General features: G+C 50.1%; 2 protein-coding genes across 3 annotated transcripts; both read left to right on the forward strand.

Annotated features, from left to right (window-relative positions):
• The first annotated feature begins 614 nt into the window (after positions 1 to 614).
• ECH1 (enoyl-CoA hydratase 1) lies at positions 615 to 10,502 on the forward strand. Its single transcript, XM_040252770.1, has 10 exons — positions 615 to 737; positions 1,594 to 1,795; positions 1,924 to 2,012; positions 7,835 to 7,959; positions 8,046 to 8,094; positions 8,221 to 8,285; positions 8,862 to 8,932; positions 9,018 to 9,089; positions 9,349 to 9,499; positions 9,679 to 10,502. Exons 1-10 carry the CDS (start codon positions 620 to 622, stop codon positions 9,781 to 9,783), a joined length of 1,047 nt encoding a protein of 348 aa, XP_040108704.1. The 5' UTR covers positions 615 to 619; the 3' UTR covers positions 9,784 to 10,502.
• A 604-nt stretch (positions 10,503 to 11,106) lies between these two features.
• Positions 11,107 to 19,913, forward strand: LGALS4 (galectin 4). Of its 2 annotated transcripts, none has more exons than XM_040252773.1 (10): positions 11,107 to 11,965; positions 12,288 to 12,376; positions 13,997 to 14,201; positions 16,354 to 16,488; positions 18,240 to 18,266; positions 18,392 to 18,418; positions 18,822 to 18,851; positions 19,143 to 19,231; positions 19,425 to 19,590; positions 19,672 to 19,913. In XM_040252773.1, the coding sequence occupies exons 1-10, from the start codon at positions 11,771 to 11,773 to the stop codon at positions 19,816 to 19,818; spliced, it is 1,110 nt and encodes a 369-aa protein (XP_040108707.1). In that variant the 5' UTR covers positions 11,107 to 11,770; the 3' UTR covers positions 19,819 to 19,913. The 2 variants fall into 2 exon arrangements, with proteins under 2 accessions (XP_040108707.1, XP_040108705.1); XM_040252771.1 differs by having other exon boundaries at positions 11,113 to 11,965; positions 18,380 to 18,418.
• Positions 19,914 to 20,658: the final 745 nt, after the last annotated feature.

Genomic DNA, 20,658 nt, shown 5'->3' on the forward strand with positions numbered 1-20,658 from the left:
AATATGCTATCTAGGTTGGTTATAACTTTCCTTCCAAGGAATAAGCGTCTTTTAATTTCGTGGCTGCAATCACCATCTGCAGTGATTTTGGAGCCCCAGAAAATAAAGTCTGACACTGTTTCCACTGTTTCCCCATCTATTTGCCATGAAGTGATGGGACCAGATGCCATGATCTTAGTTTTCTGAACGTTCAGCTTAAAGCCAATTTTTTCACTCTCCTCTTTCACTTTCATCAATAAGCTTTTTAGTTCCTCTTCACTTTCTGCCATAAGGGTGGTGTCATCTGCATATCTGAGGTTATTGATATTTCTCCTGCCTATGGTACAAAGGCATGATTGCAAACTTGGAGGTCGGCAGTTATTTCGCCATTATGCCCGTGGACATTCAGTTGTCTCCAGTTTCTCCTTTATGAAACAGCTGTGATGAACTTTGTACAGAATGTTCAAAAGCAGTGTGAACTATTTTCCTAGGCCAGGTTCCTACTGGGTTAAAGGTTTCATGTCAAATCACTCTAATGGCCGGCGAACTTAGAAGACTGTTTCCGGTTGCCCTTGATAAAGATGGCGGAAAGGGGGACCGTCTCCGCCGTCAGCCTGCGGCTTCGATGCCCTCACCAAACATGGCGGCCTCTTGTCCCCGCCCCCATAAGCTTACTCTCGTCGCCTTACACCACCAGTCAGTAGCAATGGCGGCAGCGTTTGCGGCTTTTCGGCGATTCGGCGACTTGCTTACCCGGCGTAAGTCACCTCTTGATCTTTGAGGGGTCCGTTGAGCTGTCGTCCTGTCATCGCGACAGTTGGACGGAGAGGCCTGTCCAGGGTCACCCAGGGTTCGAACCCCTTGTTAAACTCACGGGTCTATGTGCCCTCATCCAAAGGGCTTCTGGCTTACAGTTGGGCCGCTGACAAGCTCAGTGTACTGGGGTGAATACCATGATCACAGGGCTTTCTAGGTGGCGCTAGTTGTAAAGAACCTGCCTGCCAATGCAGGAGACTAAGAGACACGGGTTCGATTCCCGGGTCGGGAAGATCCGCTGAAGAAGGGCACAGCAACCCACTCCAGTATTCTTGCCTGGAGAATCCCATGGACAGAGGAGCTTTAACGGGCTATGGCCCAGAGGGGTTGCAAAGAGTCAGACACGACTGAAGCAACTTAGCGTGCACCACAATCGTGGGTCTGAAGTGATCCTCAGACTGAGGCCACCGATAAGGGCACCTGAATCTTAAACTGGTGGTGGTGCTTTAGTCACTCCGTGGCGTCTGACTCTTGTGACACCATGGACTGTAGCCTTCCAGGCTCCTCTGTCCATGGGATTTCCCAGGCAAGAAAACAGGAGTGGGTTGCCATTTTCTTTTCCAGGGGATCTTCCTAATCAAGGCGGTGGAACCCGGTCCTCCTGCATTGCAGGCAGATTCTTTACCGAGTGAGCCACCAGGGAAGCCCATCTTAAAGTCTATATCCCCTAAACCGAGGCCTCTCATAGGCTTGTGTCCCCCAACCTAGTGTCAACTGAGATGTGTACCCTCTGCTCTTGAAGGTGCTGTGCCCCGTATTCGGGGTCATCAAAGGCACTTCCTACCTCTGTCTCCCCAGGACTGACAGCCTCAACCAACCTGGGTCTCACCCTTCGCCCAATGAGTGCCTCTGCACAAGAGGAAGCCTCCAAAGCATCCCCAGAGGAAGCCCCAGGCCACAGCTATGAGTCCCTTCGGGTGACAGCTGCCCAGAAACATGTTCTGCATGTGGAACTAAACCGGCCTGAGAAGAGAAATGCCATGAACAAGGCCTTCTGGAGGTCTGGCCTGCAGATCCTGGAGGCCTGCCTGCACGAGGAAGCAGGGGCTGAGGGACTGGGCAGGGGAGGGCCTGAGGGCAGGGGATTCCCACCCCTGACACAGCCCTTCCTCCTTTCCCCCTCCACAGAGAGATGGTGGTATGCTTCAACAAGATTGCAGAAGATTCTGACTGTCGTGTGGTGGTGGTCTCTGGTGCAGGAAAAATGTTCACTTCAGGTACCAGCTGCTCTCCACACCCACCCCTGCCAGTCTCCCCTGCTCCTGGGAATAGAATAATGCTTCATAATTAGGGTTTTAAGCAGCTTCTAAATTCTGCTTTGTATGCATGCTAAGTCGCTTCAGTTGTCTGACTCTTTGCGACCCAGGGACTGTAGCCCACCAGGCTCCTCTGTCCTTGGGGATTCTCCAGGAAAGAATACTGGAGTGAGTGGCTGTGCCCTTCTCCAGGGGATCTTCCTGACCCAGGGATCGAACCCATGTCTCATATATCTCCTGCATTGGCAGGCAGGTTCTTTACCACTAGCGCCACCTTTTACTTGGGGAAAGTGAAAGAAAGTGAAGTCACTCAGTCGTGTCCAACTCTTTGCAACCCCATGGAGACCAGGCTCCTCCGTCCCTGGGATTTTCTAGGCAAGAATACTGGAGTGGGTTGCCATTTCCTTCTCCAGGGAATCTTCCCGACCCAGGGATCAAAGCCAGGTCTCCCACATTGTAGACAGACACTTTACCGTCTGAGCCACCAGGGAAGCTCTTACTTGTGGAAGGTCTACTTAAATCATTTTCAAATGTAGAAATTAGTCCAACAAAAGACAGCATCACGGGCTCTGGAATCTGGGTTTTCACGCTGAATCTATGGCCTTGATCAAGGCCCTTGACCTCTCAGTCTTTTTTGTGTGTGTCAATAAAATGTGTTGTGATAATTACATGCTTTCTGGGAATTTCCCTATCAGTCCAGTGTTAGGATTTGGTGCTTTCACTGCAGGGGCCCAGGTTCAGTCCCTGGTTGGCGAACTAAGATCCTGTCAGCTTCACATGAAGTGGCCAAAACCTTTTTCTCTTAAATACATGCTTTTGTGCAATTAATTTTGAACCTACATGAACTGATTTTCTGTTAATGTCTGTTGGGTCTTTTGATTGTCCCGCAAGTCTGTTCTTCAGGTTGGATAATTTCCATCGATCAGGTTCATCGTCTCCTTTGTCATCTCTCTTCTGCTGTTAAACCCATCTAGTGATTTTTTTTTAACTTCAAGGTGTGAAAAACCCAATATTGCAGAGCGCAGTAACATGAGATATGCCTGTATCATAGTTTCCACTTTTTTTTATAGTTTCCATTCTTCTGCTGAAGTTTCATATCTTTTCATTCGTCGCAATCATATTTTTCTTTGTGTCATTCAGCATGGTTACAATGGCTGTTTTTAAAATCCTGTCTCCTGATCCCAACATCGGGGCCGCCTTGGGGTCAATCTGTTTATTACCTTTTCTCTTGAAAAAAAAATGGGTCTCGTTTTCCTGTTTCTTTGTTTTTGGAGTAAGGTTGGATTGCATGTATCTTGGATGTTGGACTATGGGAAAAAATGATGTGGAAATTCTAGATCCTATTACATAATTCCAGAGTGCTGAATTTCCTGTTTTAGCAGCTAAGTTGATGTCAGTTTTTAAATCTCTTTGCTGGGCTGTAGGTCTGGTTCATGGGATCTCTTGTTATAGAGATTTGGGCAGAGCTCATACACAGAATCTGGGGCTCCCCTCTCTGGCTGTCTGCTTTCTGGAATTCCCCCCCCCCTCATTTTCCATCAGTTGAGGTCCCCCTGGGCTCTGTCCAGTGGTTCTTCAGGCACAACTTCACCCTGTACTCAGGTTAAATTAAAAAAAAAAAAAACAGGTAACTCACTTGGCTGGTTCCTTCTAGAAGAATCTGCTTGGTGCCCTCAGGTAATTGGACCTTGTTCACCTAGGGCACATAGTTGGCATCTGTGGGAGGCTCCATGCCAGAAGTGAAGGGTCACATACACTGATTTCTGCACAGGGCCCAGCCCAGTGCTGGGGACCCGGCGGTGACTGAGATAGCCCCAGGCCCTGCCCCTCATTCAGTGGGGAAGACTGGACATTAAACAATGTACTTCTTTGTGTTTCCTCTCTTTCCTTCTGTTCCCTCTGTTCTTTCCATTCCTCTGTAACATTTTCGTGTGTCCCTTGTTTCCTTTTTCTGTTCTCCTTCATTTCTTTGTTCATCCAGTCAACATTCAGTGACATCACTCCAGGGTCAGCTCCCTTCCTGGGTGACACCAACCTTGAAATAGGACCGGATGAGGGTTCATCTCTAGCTGTGCCAGGCCAGAGGTCCTCATCTTTCAGCTCTTAGTTGATTGTGCCCATTTCGTCCCATTTTCAACCTAAAGGCCAGAAAGAAGACATTCAGTTTAATTAGCAGTTTTAAAGGCTGAATGAAACTGCTAATTAAAAAAAAAAATAGTCCAGACTTATTTACATTTGTGGAGTGTCTCTAAGCACTTTACACATTAATTAATTCTTACCACAGCCCTATGAGACAAGCTCAGTCATCATCCCCATTTGATAGATGAGGAAACTGAGACCCACAGAGAGGAAGAAGTGTACCCAGTCCTCACTGTTGGGATTTTTGAATGTGGGCTGCCTGGCTGCAGAATCCTTGCCCTTCACCACTGAGTGACTATGGCCCAGGTGTGTGGCAAGCGGATTCAGAGTATTCCTGGCCCAGTAAGCAGCCACATGCCACCTCCACACACCTTCACCTCTCTGTGAGCTTCTGATCTGAAGACAATGGAGATGCTATGAGCACCCATGGGTGCAGTGGTAAAGAATCCACCTGCCAGGCAGGAGACACAGGTTCGATCCCTTTGTCGGGAAGATCCCCTGGAGAAGGACATAGCAACCCACTCCAGTATTCTTGCCTGAGAAATCCCATAGACAGAGGAGCCTGGCAGGCTACAGTCCATGGGGTCGCAGAGTTGGACACAACTTAGCAACTCATCACCCCCCTCATCAGGCTGCATCAAGGATTAAACGAGTTAACAGGCACCAAATGTTAACTCATGTGAAACTTTTATTGATGTAGCTGTTATTCTTGATGATGATGAATAACTGAATTGTGACAGTGAATGAGATCTGAAACATTTAGAGGTTCCCAGGGAGCGAGATGGGAGACTCCTCAAGAACGAGTTCTGGCTCTGGAGGGGAAAGACCTCGTGCCATAATCTGGGGCCCTTTATTCCAAGGGGTTGCAGACAACCACCCATGTCTGAATATCCAAGTAGGGCAGATAAACCAGCAAAGCCAGTGGGAGGTGGTGTCGCAAGTTGCCGAGCTGAGCTTGTTCTGGGAGTAAGCGTGGTTCCCACTGAGTCATACAAGCTTCTCAGACCTGGTATAGAAGCCAGCAGATGCCTGCAGACTGATGCAGGCGGTTCTGGCCTTGGCAGAGATGGAGTGTATAATAATAGGAACTATTGTGATGCCATTACATGCCAGGCACTGCTCAAAGCACCATGAGCTCTGTCTCTTGAATCCTTGCAGCCCCATGAGCTCTCGGGAGGGTTTTAGCCTCAATTTTCAGAGCAGAAACCCAGAGGATGGAGTGAACTGACTGAGGTCACACAGAGTTCTTTTTTCTTTTTTAAAAATAATGTTATTGTATTTATTTCTTTTTGGCTGTTCTGGGTCTTCATTGCTCCAAGGGCTTTTCTCTAGTTGTGGTGAGCAGGGGCCACTCCCTAGCTGTCGTATGAGGGCCTCCCATTGCGATGGCTTCTCTTGTTGCAGAGCAGGGGCTCTAGGGTGCAAGGGCTGCGGTAGTTGCAGCTCCTGAGTTCTGGAGTGCAGGTTCAGTAGTTGGGGTGCCCTGGCTTAGTCACTCCACAGCATGTGGGGTCTCCCTGGCCCAGGGATCGAACCCGTGTCACCTGCATAGGCAGACGGAGTCTTTACCACTGAGCCACCAGGGAAGCCCTACTTTATTGTTATTTGAAGGATAATGGGGTTATATCCTACTCATATTTAACTTGCACAAATTCAGCTCTACCCTGAGTCAGCACTGCTCTGTTCTCACTCATTTAAACAAGCTGCAGAGGCCACAAAGCTATAGAGGGTCAGGGGTGTGGCCGAATGTGGGACTGATTTTTCCAGCTTTGTCAAATTGGGCTGTTCAAACAAGCGAAAGGATGAGAATGATTAACCTCAGGGAGAGGTTAATTCTGCTCAGAACCATCCTGTAGCTCCATCTCACTCAGAGTCAAAGCCAAGTCCTCCTTTTGGCCCACAAGGCCCCACAGAATCTGCCTGTTACCTCTCTGACCTTGGCTCTTCCTACTCTCCTGAGCAACTCAGGAGCTGCTCCACTGCGCTGGCCTCCTCCATGGTCCTCGCGCAGACACCAGGGGCACTCCTACCACAGGACCTCTGCACTGGCTGTCCCTAACATTGAGAACTCTCTTATCCCAGATATCTGTACAGTTCTCTCCCTCTGGTCCTTCAGATCTTTACTCATATGTCACCATTTCAGTGAGAGGGTCCCTGACCACCCAAGTTAATACTGCAACAGCCCTCACTGCACACAGCGTGTGCATGTGCACGCGCGCACACACACACACACACACACTCACACTCCATTCCATTTCCCTCCTTTAATTTTTTTAGTACTTTTCTCCCCTGGACAAAATGAATTTTCTCATTTCTTTTGTTTCCTCCATAGAAGAGCAGCCCCCTGGGGGCAGAGGTTGTTGTCTGTGTTGTTCACTTATTGAGTACCTGCTGTGTACTAAGCTGTGTTAGGCACAGGGATAGAGTGGGAGGCAAAAAGCCAAACTCCTTGTGCGCACACACGTGCCCATGCATGTGTATGTGCGTGTGTGTAGCTGACCTCTGCTCGTGGATCTCACATCCTAGAGAGGGAGACAGGCACACAATTATGTGGTAACAAGAGGGCAGTGGGGGAGGCATGGCAGAGAAAGGAGATGAAGGGTGACAGGCTGCTACTGAGCCACGGTGGGGAGGGGGGCCCTCCCTGAGGAGGTGGACTTTACCCTGTGGCTTGAACAGTGTGATGGAGTCAGTCTTGAGACCATTGCTGGGGAAAGGCTGCTCTAGGCAGAGGGAGAAATAGGCATGAAGGCCCCAGGAAGGGAATGTGTCCACTGTTGTAAGAGCTGGTGGAGGCCTGCGTGCCCAGTGGAATAGGTTAGAAATGGTGCTTGTGCAGAGTTGGTAAGGTCCTGGTATAAGACCTCGCATTTTAGTCTATATGCGAGGGATGGATGGATGGGAAGAAGAGAGGGCCCTGAGGTGATCACAAGGGCCCTGAGGCTGCGTGTGGGGAACAGAATGTGGGAGCAGGTCAGTGGAGGAGAAGGTCAGACTTGGGATTGTCTTAAGGTTGGAGTGACAAAGATTGCTCCATTTCTGACCTCCCCATCTCAGGAACCATTACCACCTTTGACGAAATTAGTGTTAGTTGCTCAAGTCATGTCCGACTCTTTGAGATCCCATGGACTGTAGCCCAGTCCACAGAGGAGCCAGCCCCTCTGTCCATGGGATTTTCCAGCAAGAATACTGGAGTGGGTTGCCATTTCCTCCTCCACGGGATCTTCCCAACCCAGGGATCGAACCCAGTCTCCTGCATTGCAGGCAGATTCTTTACCACCCAGAGGCAGATTCTTTACCACCCAGAGCCGGCTGCATGGCTCTGGGTTTGAAATCTCAGTTCCACTGCTCACAAGCCAGGGTGACCTTGGGCAAGCGACTTAAGCTCCCTGTGCCTCAGTTTCTCTCCCGATAAAATGGGGATAGTAATAGAACCTACCTCAGAGGATCACTGTGAGGCTAAAGTGAGCAGAGACTCAATATGTGTTAACTTGTATTGCCTTCACACCCCAAATGCAACCCCTCCAGAAGACCTGTGTGAGTTGCTTTCTCCACTGTGGTGGTTTGCCTGGCCTATGACCTCTAGTCGGGGCAATGGGTAGGGCCTGGGAGGCTAGGTGAGCTTCCCCACATCTCCCCACCAGGTATCGACCTCATGGACATGGCTTCAGACCTCCTTCAGCCCGCAGGTGATGACACGGCCCGCATCAGCTGGCATCTTCATAGCCTCCTCACCAGATACCAAGAGACCTTCAGCGTCATCGAGAAGGTGACTCTGGGAGTCTAGCAGGGTGTCCCCCCCCAACCTGCTGCTCCTGGACCAGCCTTGACCCTGCCCCTTCTGTCCCCTTCCAGTGTCCTAAGCCGGTGATCGCCGCCATCCATGGAGGCTGCATTGGCGGAGGTTGAGTCTGAACCCACCCACCCCAGATCTGTTGCTAGACTTTGCCCCAAGGCGCAAGCCCATGGTCTGGGAGTGGGGGTGGGTCAGTCCTGTGGTTGTTCAGTGTCTCTGGCCTCTACTTCCCAGGAGTGGATCTCATCACTGCCTGTGACATCCGATACAGTACCCGGGATTCTTTCTTCCAAGTGAAGGTGAGCCATTCTCCCAAGCTTCTGCTCCCTTGGGTCCTACTGAGGGCTGAGAAATGAGTGGCAGAGCCGGGTCAGAGTAGGGACAGAGCAAGCTAACGGGGGTGGGAGTGAGCCTCGATGGCTTCATGGAAGAGTTAGAATTGAATCTTAAAAAGTAAAACTTGGCCACGGGGGACATCAAGGGGAGGTCACAGAGTCAGTGTGAGGTCAAGAGTGAGTCAAGGTGTGGGGGAGGGGAAGAGGGTGGGGGCTTTGCTCGAGTCAGCGTGGAGGGGGTGGGAGGCAGGATGGAGCTCATGGATGTAGGGGTTCAGGGCAAGGCTTTTCCTGGAGATAGATGCAGCTGACTTCAAAGAGTTGGGAGGACAGGGGAGTTGGAAGGTGGGCTATATTCTAGAGCGAAGGAACCTATATGGGCAAAAGTCTGGATAGGAATGAAAAGGGGTGTTTGCGAGGGGCGTCTCCGAGGTGAGAGTGTGGTGGGACTCAGGTAAATGCGGAGTTTCTCTGGCACTGAGGCTGCAGTGGGGACAATACTGGGCAGAAACCAAGCACTAACACTGTCGCTTCCCCCAGGAGGTGGACATAGGTTTGGCAGCAGATGTGGGAACCCTGCAGCGACTGCCCAAAGTCATCGGGAACCAGAGGTGGGTGAGGGGATCCTGGGCAAGGGGACAGCAGAGCATCTCCTAAACAGGATGCCATCCTCTCGCATGTCCTGCCCTCTTGCAGCCTGGTCAACGAGCTGGCCTACACTGCCCGCAAGATGATGGCTGACGAGGCCCTGGAGAGTGGACTGGTCAGGTAGGGGCTGAGGCCTGTGCTGGATAAGAATTCAGGGGCAGCCAGAGTTGGGTGGGGGCTCCTTGGATTCCCATGCACCTTAACTCACAGATTCCAAGTGGCCTCCTCTCTCTGGGTGGAGTCTACTGCCCTGCTCCGATTGGTCCATTTCACCAGCACTGTCTTCCACTTTCTACTGCGATTGGTCACTTCTTCATCCATGGGAGGGAGAGGAGAGCTCTTCTCAGATTGCCTGATTTCCAATTTCTTTCATCCTCAGCCGGCTCTTCCCAGACAAGGAGAGCATGCTTGATGCGGCTTTCACCTTGGCAGCTGAGATTTCCAGCAAGAGCCCCGTGGCGGTGCAGAGCACAAAAATCAACCTGATCTACTCCCGTGATCATTCGGTGACGGAGAGCCTCAACTATATGGTGAGACTCTCCATCTAACCAATCACACCCATCTCTGATTCGAGTGACCAATCAGGGCCCAGTGGCCCTTTACAGGCCTTGTCCTCTGATTGGCTCGCTGCTATCTCCCTCCCATTTTTCGTTGGTCTAAAGAAAATCTTCCTGTATCCGTTCTATTATCGGCTGCCATCTTTATCCAGAAATCCTGGAACATGAGCATGCTACAAACAAAAGACGTCATGAAGTCTGTCCAGGCCGCAATAGAGAAGAAGGCTCTGAAGACCGTCACCTTCTCCAAGCTCTGAGAGGCCTGTCGTCCCAGGTCTTGGCGCAGGAGTCTGGCTTTGCCCCGCCTCCTGCCTGCATGTTCTTGTTCACGGAAAGGGAGGATTCATAAAGATGGTCCAGCTTGCTGTCTTCTCAAGTCTCCCAGTTTATACCTTTATGACACATTTCTTCCTGCCTTATCTTTGCCCCGCGAACAATAAAGCAGTGTAAAGAACCCGGTGTCCTTGTTGGAAAGAGAGGCGAGGCAGAAAGAGTAGGTAGTACAATGACCCTGGGGGCTCTAAGGACCATGGTTGTGTTGAATATTGGGAATAGAGATTTGACCAATTGGGAATGGGAGCTGTGCAGGTGATGACCATTCAGAGTGTTGGTGGGCAGGCCAGGCCAGGCCAGCCCTGGTAGAAAGTCATGTGACTCCCTTTAGGTTGACAAGACTACAGATGGTCTCCCTGCCTGCTTCATGCTTAAGGGCAGAGTCTACCCTGCCTGATACCCCACTCACCACAGAACATAGTGGGATCCGGTGCTGGAGTGTGGTTAGGAGTCAACTGCTACACACTCTTGGGCCAACTGCCTCACTTCTTTAAGCTTCGAGTTTTCCATAGGTAATCTCAACCTCCTGGGGAATTAGGACTAGGTGCTTTCACTGTGGTGGCCCAGGGTTCAATCCCTAGTCGGGGAGCTAAGATTACACAAGCCTGGTGGCACCGCCAAAAAAATTGATTAAAAAAAAAAACCTGATCTGGAGAAGGCAATGGCAACCCACTCCAGTACTCTTGCCTGGAAAATACCATGGGCAAAGGAGCCTGGTGGGCTGCAGTCCATGGGGTCGCTAGGAGTTGGACACGACTGAGCAACTTCACTTTCACTTTTCACTTTCATGCATTGGAGAAGGAAACAGCAATCCACTCCAGTGTTCTTGGCTGGAGAATACCAGGGATGGCGAAGCCTGGTGGGCTGCTGTCTATGGGGTTGCTCAGAGTCAGACACGACTGAAGCGACTTAGCAGCAACAGCAGCATACCTTTACACCAGAGCTCTCCGGATCACTTATCTAGACACATCTCTAATTCCTCAAACAAAAAATAAATAAATAAATAAATAAAGGGAGAGGAGACAAAGCCTTTTAAAATCTTGATCCAACCATTGTTTACTACTAGTGAGTTTTGTATTGTGACATCTGGTTCATAACTAAGTTTGGAAAACAAAGCTATAGGATTTCTTTTGTATCTACGTATGTCTCAGTGTGTAACTTTGTTTTCTGGATAATATTGCTGATTGCTGAGATCAGTTTGTAAATGAGCTCTAATCTAATTGGCCTTAAAAAAAAAAAGTAAACGCAAAAAAAAAAAAAAAAACACCTGGATTTGTGTTTGGAATGAGAGCAAAGTATTATTTTCCCTTTGTCTTTTTAGTGTTTTAGCATTGTTTCTTGTATATGCCACATCCTATTCTGAATATTTAGTGATTCCTTTCAAGGACCCTATGAGGTTGATACTATTAATATTCTCCCATTTAACAGACGGGCAAATGGGCAAATTGAAGTGAAGGCACTGACCTAAGATCAAATAGCCAAGAAATGGCAGAGGAAGGAATTCAACCCAGAGCTTCTGGCTCCAGAAGTCAGTGATCTAAAGCACTACATATATGATAGAACGTACATGGTAGAGCCATGCAGTGGGCGAGCAATCAATTTAGGTCTTTTCACAGTTCCTGGGAGCACCAAGAGTGCCCGGGTCCTCCCTGCTTTCACTTTTTTCATTGCCCATCTGTTCTGGGCCATTCCTTTTAGCCTTGCCCTGCCCAACCCTCCTGGCCCCACCTTCCTTCTGCCAACAAAGGTCCAGTCAGGTTTTATGGACTCTGATAAGGGCCAAAGTTCACCAGCACTTCCTCTTTACAAAAGAGCCTAGAGGGGCTCTGAGCTGAGTCGCACCAGGTGTGGCCCCAGTGATCTGGATGGTGGTTGGTCACTCGTGAGGCTGGTAAGAGAAGGGAGCCTGGGATGTGGAGAAGAGGGCCCCACCATGGACCCTGCCCTGCCGGCCACACCCTTATCCTCAGGTATAAGAGCCACCCGCCACCTGCTTGCTGCCACCATTCACAACTCCTGCAGCTTTCCTCACAGGAGAAGTCACCAGCCCAGCCTCTCAAGATGGCCTTTGTCCCTGCACCAGGCTACCAGCCTACCTACAACCCGGTGAGATACCCTAACCCCAGGCTTAGCTCCACCCGGACCGCCATGCACCAATTTATCCTCATCCTGAGCCTCAGAGGCACCCATCTGTGACCCTTGGGGCTGATTTACCCAATAGTGACCCTGGAGCCTGACTTATTCCCACTCTTACTCTCAGGCTATTTGCTTCCATCTCTAACTCAGCTCTCTTCATCTCACTGATCCCTCCCACTTTGGTTTCCTCTCTCTTGCTTGATGGAGTGGGGCTGGAGGGGCTTCTGAATAAGTGGTAAGGGCTGCAATAGGCAGATGGCCTTTGAGGCCCCTCACCTGACCCCATCTGCAGACGCTGCCCTACCACAACCCCATACCAGGAGGTCTCAGAGTTGGAATGTCCATTTACATCCAAGGAGTGGCTAGCGAGCACATGAAGAGGTAAGACCCTCCCCTGTGCCGGGTGAGCAAAGGCGGAAGGGGGGAGGGGAGAGGGTGACTACAAATGGAGCTTCCAGCCCAAATGCAAGAGGCCTACTCCCCTTCCTGAACCCTGGCTGAGAAGAGGACTCTATGTCACTGCATCAGATGGAGAGTCCAGGGCTTGGTGATCAGATCAGGAGGGGTATCCTGGGGACTGGGAGGTATTAGGGAGACTCACTATGACAGGTGGCCCCAAACTTGGGACACTGGATTGGAATTGATGGGCATAATAGCATGAATTAAGATCACAGGCTCAGAACTGGTCCACCTGAATTCACATCCCAGATCTGTCACTTACCAACAGTGTGACTAGGAAAGCTCTGTGTGCTTTACTTTCTCATCTGTAAAATGAGTTTTGAGGATTCAGTGTGTAAAGTAGTATAATCAGTGCTACAGTAACTTAGCTTTTTAAAAAATGTTATTTTATTAATTTATTTACTTTTGGCTGCCCTGGGTCTTCATTGCTGCATACAGGCTTTCCTCTAGTTGCAGCAAGTGGGGATTACTCTCTAGTGGCAGTGTGCAGGCTTCTTACTGTGGTGGCTTAGCTTGATGTGAAGCACAGGCTCTAGAGCTCAGGCTTCAATAGTTGTGACTCATGGGCTCAGTAGTTGCTGCTCACGAGCTTAGTTGCCCTGGCGCATGTGGAATCTTCCCAGATGGGGGATTGAACCCGTGTCCCCTTCACTGGCAGGCAGAGTCCCAACCACTAGGCCATCAGAGAAGTCCTTAGATTTTTTTATGGCTTTAAAATAGGATCATCGTTTCTTTGTTCATTTTTTATACATCCACTGAGCACCCACTCTGTGCCTAGACACTGGGAACAGAGCAGTCAACAGGACAAAGATCCCTCCTGGAGCTGACATCCTAGTAGAGGAGATGGATAAAAAATAAATTTAACTCAAATATACAATTTGGCAAATGGTGATAAATGCTATGGAGACAAATAAGGAGAGAAGAGAGATGGGGAACAGATGTAGGGGAGAGGATGTGGCATTGTCCCATTAAATAAGGTGGCCAGGGAAGGGAGCTTTTCAGCAAAGACCTGAAGGAGGTGAGGGAGCGAGTCTGGGGTGTATCTGAGGTGTATCTGAGTGCAAAGCCCTCGGGCAGGTGTGTTCCTGCCCCCTTGCAGTAATCTGTGGGATGCTGATGTGAAGTGAGCTGTGCAAAGTGCTCGGATTTGGGTCTTCCGGATGACAGAGAATGAGATGGTTGGATGGCGTCACTGACTCCATGGACATGAGTTTGAGCAAGCTCCAGGAGTTGGTGATGGACAGGGAAGCCTGGCATGCAGCAGTCCATGGGGTCGCAAAGAGGACGGAGCAACTGAACTGAACTGAGAGTCCCTCTGGCTGCACGTGGGGAGTGGGCTTCAGGAACTGGGGAAGGGGATAAATAGACTTGAACTGATAGATTCAAGTTTGCCGGGGCAAACGCAGGAGTCCCAGGGGCGGTCCTATTTGAAACTGGGTGGGGGAAGGGTTTCTCTTAAGGACAGGGAGTGAGCGAAGGGGTAGCGGTGGGAAACTGACCCTTGGAGTGCGGCCAGGGGTACAGCCCTCCGTGTCCCGCCAGGTTCTTCGTGAACTTCGAGGTGGGGCAGGGCCAAGGCGCAGACGTCGCCTTCCACTTCAATCCCCGCTTTGATGGCTGGGATAAGGTGGTCTTGAACTCGAAGCAGAAAGGCTCGTGGGGCAACGAGGAGAGGAAAATGAGCATGCCCTTCCGCAAGGGCGCGGCCTTCGAGCTGGTGTTCATGGTCACGACGGAGCACTTCAAGGTCAGCGCCGTGGGGGCGGGGCCTCCCCTCCCCTCCCTGGGGGCGGGGCCTCCCCGCCCCGCCCCTCCCTCCCTCCTTTTCTTCCTTCCTTCCTGTCTGCCTGCCTGCCTTTCTTTCCCTACTCTCTCCCACTCGCCGTCTCTTTCTTCTTTTTCTCTCTCCTTTTCCCCTCCCTCCTCCCTTTTATCTTTTCTTTTCCTTCTTTCCTGCCTATTAAACAATTCTCTTTTTCTTTTAATTTTTTTCTCATTAAAATTTTTTTTAAATAAAAATTCTCTCATCTCTTTTTCTTATACCCATTCCTCCACCGTGGAGAGCCTTCTGACATGTTTCACGTTTATCATCTTGCCCCTCTGTGTTCTTGCGAGATTCAGAGTTGTGTTAGTCGGTTCAGTCGTATCCAACTCTTTGCCACCCCATGGACTGTAGCCCGCCAGGCTCCTCTGTCCCTGAAATTCTCCAGGCAAGAATACTGGAATGGGTTGCCCTTCTCCTCAAGGGATCTTCCTGACCCAGGCGTCGAACCCAGGTGTCCCACACTGCAGGCAGACTCTTTAACTTCTGAGCCGCTAGGGAAACCCAGACACACAAAAGGAAGCACGGAATTCTGGGAAACCCTCCTCTCCTGGGCCATGGCTGATAGCTGTCAAGTCTGCTCCCATCTCTACCTGCCCCTTCCCCTCCCCTATTATTTAACAGCACATCCTAGATATCATATAATTTCATTCATAAATATTTTTGTTTTTAAAAAACACAGGCAGGCTGCCACTGTCAGACCTAAAAGAATGTTCAGTTCTTCCTTAGGGTCATCACACACCCAGTGATCCCATCATCTCATGAATGCCGTAATGTTTGACGTTATCTACATTTTGTTTGAATCAGCATCCAAAAAAGGCCCACATATTGTGATTGATTACTATTATGGGAAATTTTTTTAAGTATTTATTAAAGTGTGACCCAGGTACAGAAAACTGCATACACAGCTGACTTGTTCACAAAGAGAGCACACTGTGTAACTGGCTCCTAGATGGAGAAACAGAGCCCTCCTAGTCCCCTCAGCCCAGGGGTGGCCTTGATCCTGATTGTGTGATCTGATCTGTTTCTGCGACTTTGTTTTTTTTAAGTGTGTATGCACCCATGCTATGTATTCCCCTCTATTTTCCTCACTGGTTGTGTGTGTGTGCGTGTGAGTGAGAGAGAGGCTCCCCGTGTTGCTCTGTCTCACTTGGTCTGGCCCTTTTGATGGCCGCCTAGTACTCCCTGTGTCTACCCTCTGAGTTCTCTCCATCCCCTGCCTCTGGCTCCCCATTAATGACATGTGGTGGAGCCGGTGAACATCCGTCCCCCCCTGGCCTGTGAGGGAAGTCTCCTCCTACCTGGACCTTATCTGCCCTCTTATGGGCACCAGATTTCCAACCTCATCACCAGAGGTTAACATCACTGCTTGAGTTCAGACACCGGCAGTGGTTCAAGTCTGAGCTTTGCCATTCCCCAGCATGTGACTTTGAACTGGTCTCCCTACCACCTGGAGCTTCTGCTTTCCTGAACAACAGAGACAGTGCCTGGTCCTGCTGCCAGGAGCTGTCGGGCCAGTCACCATATTGATGTCAGTGGGTCAAGCGTTTGGCATGTAGGAAGCTCTCGGTCCTGGGGAGCTTAGCTCTGTAAATAGAACCTTGATGGCTCAAAGTATTCTGAGATGTGCTAACCGTGCAAGTCTGTGCACAAGATTTTCCACAGTGCCTTTGACATGCCATCCCAACAATCCCAGAGCAAGATCTCATTTTACAAATGGGAAAAACAAAGGCTCAGAGAAGCTAGTGACTTACCTGAGGTCACACAGCCAAGACCACGTTAGGGCTAGACCTCAAACCCAATCATTTGGTGCCAAAACTAGGACTCTGATTCAATTCTCTCCCAGCCTCCATCCTCAGTCTGAATTCTCCATGCTTATCCACCCACCAATCTGTGAGCTGACTTTTGGCCTCAGTTTGACCTTTGACCAGTGGACTTAAGATTCCTGACTCTGAGACTGTGTCAGCTCACCCTTAAGACTTTTGACCCCATGTCAAAAAGCTCCCTATTGCCTGCTTCCTGTTTCTACCTTCCCAAGGTCTTGGGTGCCGACTCTGACCTTACCCCTGCCCTCCAGGTGGTGGTGAATGGGACTCCCTTCTATGAGTTTAAGCACCGGATCCCGCTGCAGATGGTCACCCACCTGCATGTGGATGGTGACCTGATGCTTCAATCAATTAACTTCATCGGAGGCCAGCCCCCCTCAAACCAGGTGAGTGGTGTCTCTCTCTCCTGTCTGCTTGTTCCCTTCCTTAATGCCCATGTTTACTTATTTCCTGGGCACTTTCTCTGTGCCAGACCCACTGCTGGGCGATTCCATGGACCCAGCGGCAACCAAGACAGTCTACTGGGAAGATGGCTCTGTCACCAGATGGTGGTGGCCACAGGCGGTCAGTGTGGGGGTGGGAGGTATACAGGGGATTTGGAGAGTCTTTGTTTCTTTTTCTAAGGTATTTGAACCATTTTATACACCATCATTTTGTTTTATTTATTTTTACTTATTTTTTGGCTGTGCCACTTGGCTTACAAGATCCTTGTTCCCTGACCAGGGATTGAACCCTGGCCCTTGGTAGTGAAAGTGCAGAGTCCCAACCTCTGGACCATCAGGGAATTCCCTGCAGGGTCTTAAGGAAGGACTTTCTGAAGAAGAAATAGGTGAGTGAGCTGAGTCAGAAAGCACAGACCCGTGACCAAGAAACCCACTCCCAGGTCCATAGTGAACGACTGGCCACCAAAACACAGGCACTAGAACCCCCCCAGCAGCACAGTTTGGAGCAGCTCCAACTCCTTACCCCTGGCATGACCTTTAGCTGAGGGCTCCCCCCTTCCCAACCTGTGAGTCCCCCAGTCCCTCCCAGGGGAAAGTACTCTCTGACGATCATCAGCCCCATTCTACAGATGTGGGAACTGAGGCACGGAGAGCTTAAGTAACTTGCCCAGGGTCTTGGACCTTGTAATTGGCAGAGGCACAGATCAAACCGCTCGCTCCTCTGCCTCCCCAGTGAGGAATGTCTTCATCCATAAGGTAACCTCGGGCCTATGGTAACCTCATTTTACTCTTGTGCTCCATCAGTGTATTTTATTATTTTTTGAATTTTTATTTATTTTTGGCCTCACTGCCAAAAATGAGGGAATTCCCTCATCAATGTATCTTTAAAAGAAAAAAGGGAATTCCCTGGTGGTCCAGGGATTACGACTCTGTTCTTTCACTCCTGAGCACTTGGGTTCAATCCCTGGTCAGGGAACTAAGATCCCACCAAATGCACAATACAGGCAGGAGGAAAAAAAAAAGAAGAAGCTATTTTTTAAAACTGGCTTAACACGGAAGTCAAGGCAGAAAGGAGTTCACTAGAAACAGAGAGAAAGGGTGAAGAAAAATTGTCTAGATGAGGGAAAAGGTTTTCCAGGCACAAGAAGCCACAGTTGAGAAGATGAGGGTGAGTGAGAGAGAAACAGAGGCAGGGAGAGCCAGAGACTGCGAAAGAGAGAGTCTCACACAGCCTGAAACAGCCTGAGGAAGACAGCGGGGAGGCAGGAACTTGGCTGGTAAAAGCACCCTGGTGGCCTCAGGGTGGTCACGTAGAGTGAGGGGCAAATCATGGTTGGTGATGCGGTGAGCAGAGTATTGTGTGGGCTTGGGAGGTGTTCTGAGGGTGCTCACTTTATCGTGGGGCTCCTGGATTGAGGAGGGAAGAGAGGAGTGGATGAGGATCCTGGGATAGCAGGAAGCCAGGACGGGGCAGGCACAAGAGTAGAATTTATCAGCCTTGTCCTAAAGGGGTGGGGTGAGGTGCACTGAAGATCCCTAAACTTGATGAGTTCCTCGCCATGAATGAGCCACCTGGGCACACCCAGAGTTCCCATGGATGGTGGTGGTGGGCCGCCCTGGGGCAGGCATCCTTGACAGCTTCCAGGCCTAGTTTGGGGCCCCCTTCATTGCCTCCTTCTCCTCTGTGCCCACAGATGCCCATGCCTGCTCAGGCGTACCCAGTAAGTACCTGCTGGTGGGTGATGGACTTCCCCTCGAGGTGGGGGTTCAGGGGCTGAGGAGGCCCTGGGGCCCCCAGCCTCTCACCACTCATGTCTTCCTTCTGTCCATGTAGAGTCCTGGACAGTACTATCAGCAACAAAGCAGACTGCCTGTAAGTGGGACGGTGTATGGCCATTCGGGTGCCAGGTGGTAAGAGCTGGGGGGTGGTCAGATTGGTCCCCCAGTTTTATTCATCCAGCACCTAGAGATATGCCTGCACGTAGTAGTAGTTGTTGTTGTTTAGTCTCTCATTTGTGTCTGAATGTTTGTGACCCCAGAGACTGTAGCCCGCCAGGCTCCTCTGTCCATGGGATTCTCCAGGCAAGAATACTGGAGTGGGTTGCCATTTCCTTCTCCGGGTGAACTTCCCAACTCAGGGACTGAACCCATATCTCCTGCATTGGCAGGTGGATTCTTTACCTCTGAGCCATCAGGGACGGCCCCTGTATGCCATAGATGTGCCCTAATTTTTGTCGAATATTACAAAATAGTATCTCCTCTTCCTCACTTCACAGACCATGGAGGGACCCCCAGCCTTCAACCCGGTAAGGTCTCTGGCGGGAGTTTAGGGTTCTGTGGTGGGCAGTTTGTGGGAAAACAGGAGTGGGAGGTCCTGAACCACTGGGAGCCCTGAGAAGGTCGGAAACAGAATGGCCAGAGCACATTTGGGACAGGAGGTGGGTGGGGAGAGGGTAGAATTGGTGGTTGGAGTCGGTGGGGCTTGGAGGTTTGGAGCGTTTCCCAGGATAAGTGAACGCTCCTCTCTGAAAATTCATCCCTGCCTCTGGCTTCTGGGGACCTGAGAGATGTTGGGGTGTTGTGTTTTCTTTCTACAGCCCGTGCCATTTAATGGGAGACTGCAAGGGGGGCTTATAGCTCGAAGAACCATCATTATCAAGGGCTACATACCCCCCACAGCCAAGAGGTACAGAATCTAGATTGAGGTGCAAAATCTCTCGCCATCATCGCTCAACCTAGGAGTCTGAGCCCTCAACCCCCTCCTCCATTGGAGACCCGGGTGTCCAGGCCCCAGTTCCCTCCTTCTTTGGGGAGCAAGGTGCTCCCCCAGCCCCCCTCCCATACCCCCATCTTACTCCTGCCTTCCTCTCTGCCCCTAGCTTTGTCATCAACTTCAAGGTGGGATCCTCTGGGGACGTGGCTCTGCACATTAACCCCCGCATGACCGAGGGCACAGTGGTCCGCAACAGCTTTCTGAATGGCTCTTGGGGATCTGAGGAGAGGAAGGTCCCCTACAACCCGTTTGGTCCTGGACAGTTCTTTGATGTGAGTCTGGAGTCTCTTTCCCTGCTTCCCTCCGAAGCATCTGTCCTGGCCCTGGCCTCATGCCTGCCCTTCTCCCTGCAGCTGTCCATTCGTTGTGGCGCAGATCGCTTCAAGGTCTTTGCCAACGGCCAGCACCTCTTCGACTTCTCCCATCGCCTCTCAGCCTTCCAGAGGGTGGACTTGGTGGAGATCCACGGTGATGTCACCTTGTCCTATGTCCAGATCTGATCTATTCCTGGGGCCATAACCCTTGGGAACACAGAGAAAGATCCTGTAGGACCCTTTCTAAGCCCCTAATAAAATGTCTGAGTGTGTCTCATGAGTGTATGTAATCCATTCTCTTCCCTCATTGTCTCTTTCCTTTTGATTCAGTCATGGCCTGTCCATTCAGCCATCCAGCCATCTGGTCATCCATTTTCTCATCATAATAAATCTAGGCCTTTGAGTATATCAGCCCATTCACTCCTCACAATGCCAATAGGTAGGAACTATTACTATCTTCCATGTGTAAATGATGAGGAAACAGGCAAAGAAAAATGAAGTTCACTGCCTAAGGTCACAGAGTCCATAAATGGCAGAACCAGGATTCAAATCAAGGTGATCTGGCTCCCAAGGCTACATGCTCAACCACTGTGTAGTCTTGTAGTGGGAATTCCTAATAATGTACTTTTTACAGCCTTGAGAAATTTCACAGAAATAGCACCTGAAAAAACAGCATATATTAAGAAATTATGTTAATGATTATCTTTCATGTTTTTCTTAAGAATAATCACCTTGTTACAAACCCCAAGGCCAGACCCAGAAGGGAGTATGACTGGGATCATGAAAGCATGGACCTTGAAACACTGGGTTGGCACCAGGCATGAACGCTGCCTGCCTATGTACTTGTTAACTGTTCCCGAGACTAGCCCAGAAGGGAACGGCCTGGGATAAACACAAGGAGATCTGGACTAAGTCAGTGTAGTTCATTACCTTTAGAAATACGTAATTAACATAACGTGTCTTGAGAAAGATAAGATCTGAGAAAGTCTTGTAGTCTGCAATTAGGAATAAAAGCTGGACTCAGAG

The sequence above is a fragment of the Oryx dammah genome, unplaced genomic scaffold (assembly GCF_014754425.2).
Source record: "Oryx dammah isolate SB20612 unplaced genomic scaffold, SCBI_Odam_1.1 HiC_scaffold_13, whole genome shotgun sequence".
NCBI lineage: Eukaryota > Metazoa > Chordata > Mammalia > Artiodactyla > Bovidae > Oryx > Oryx dammah.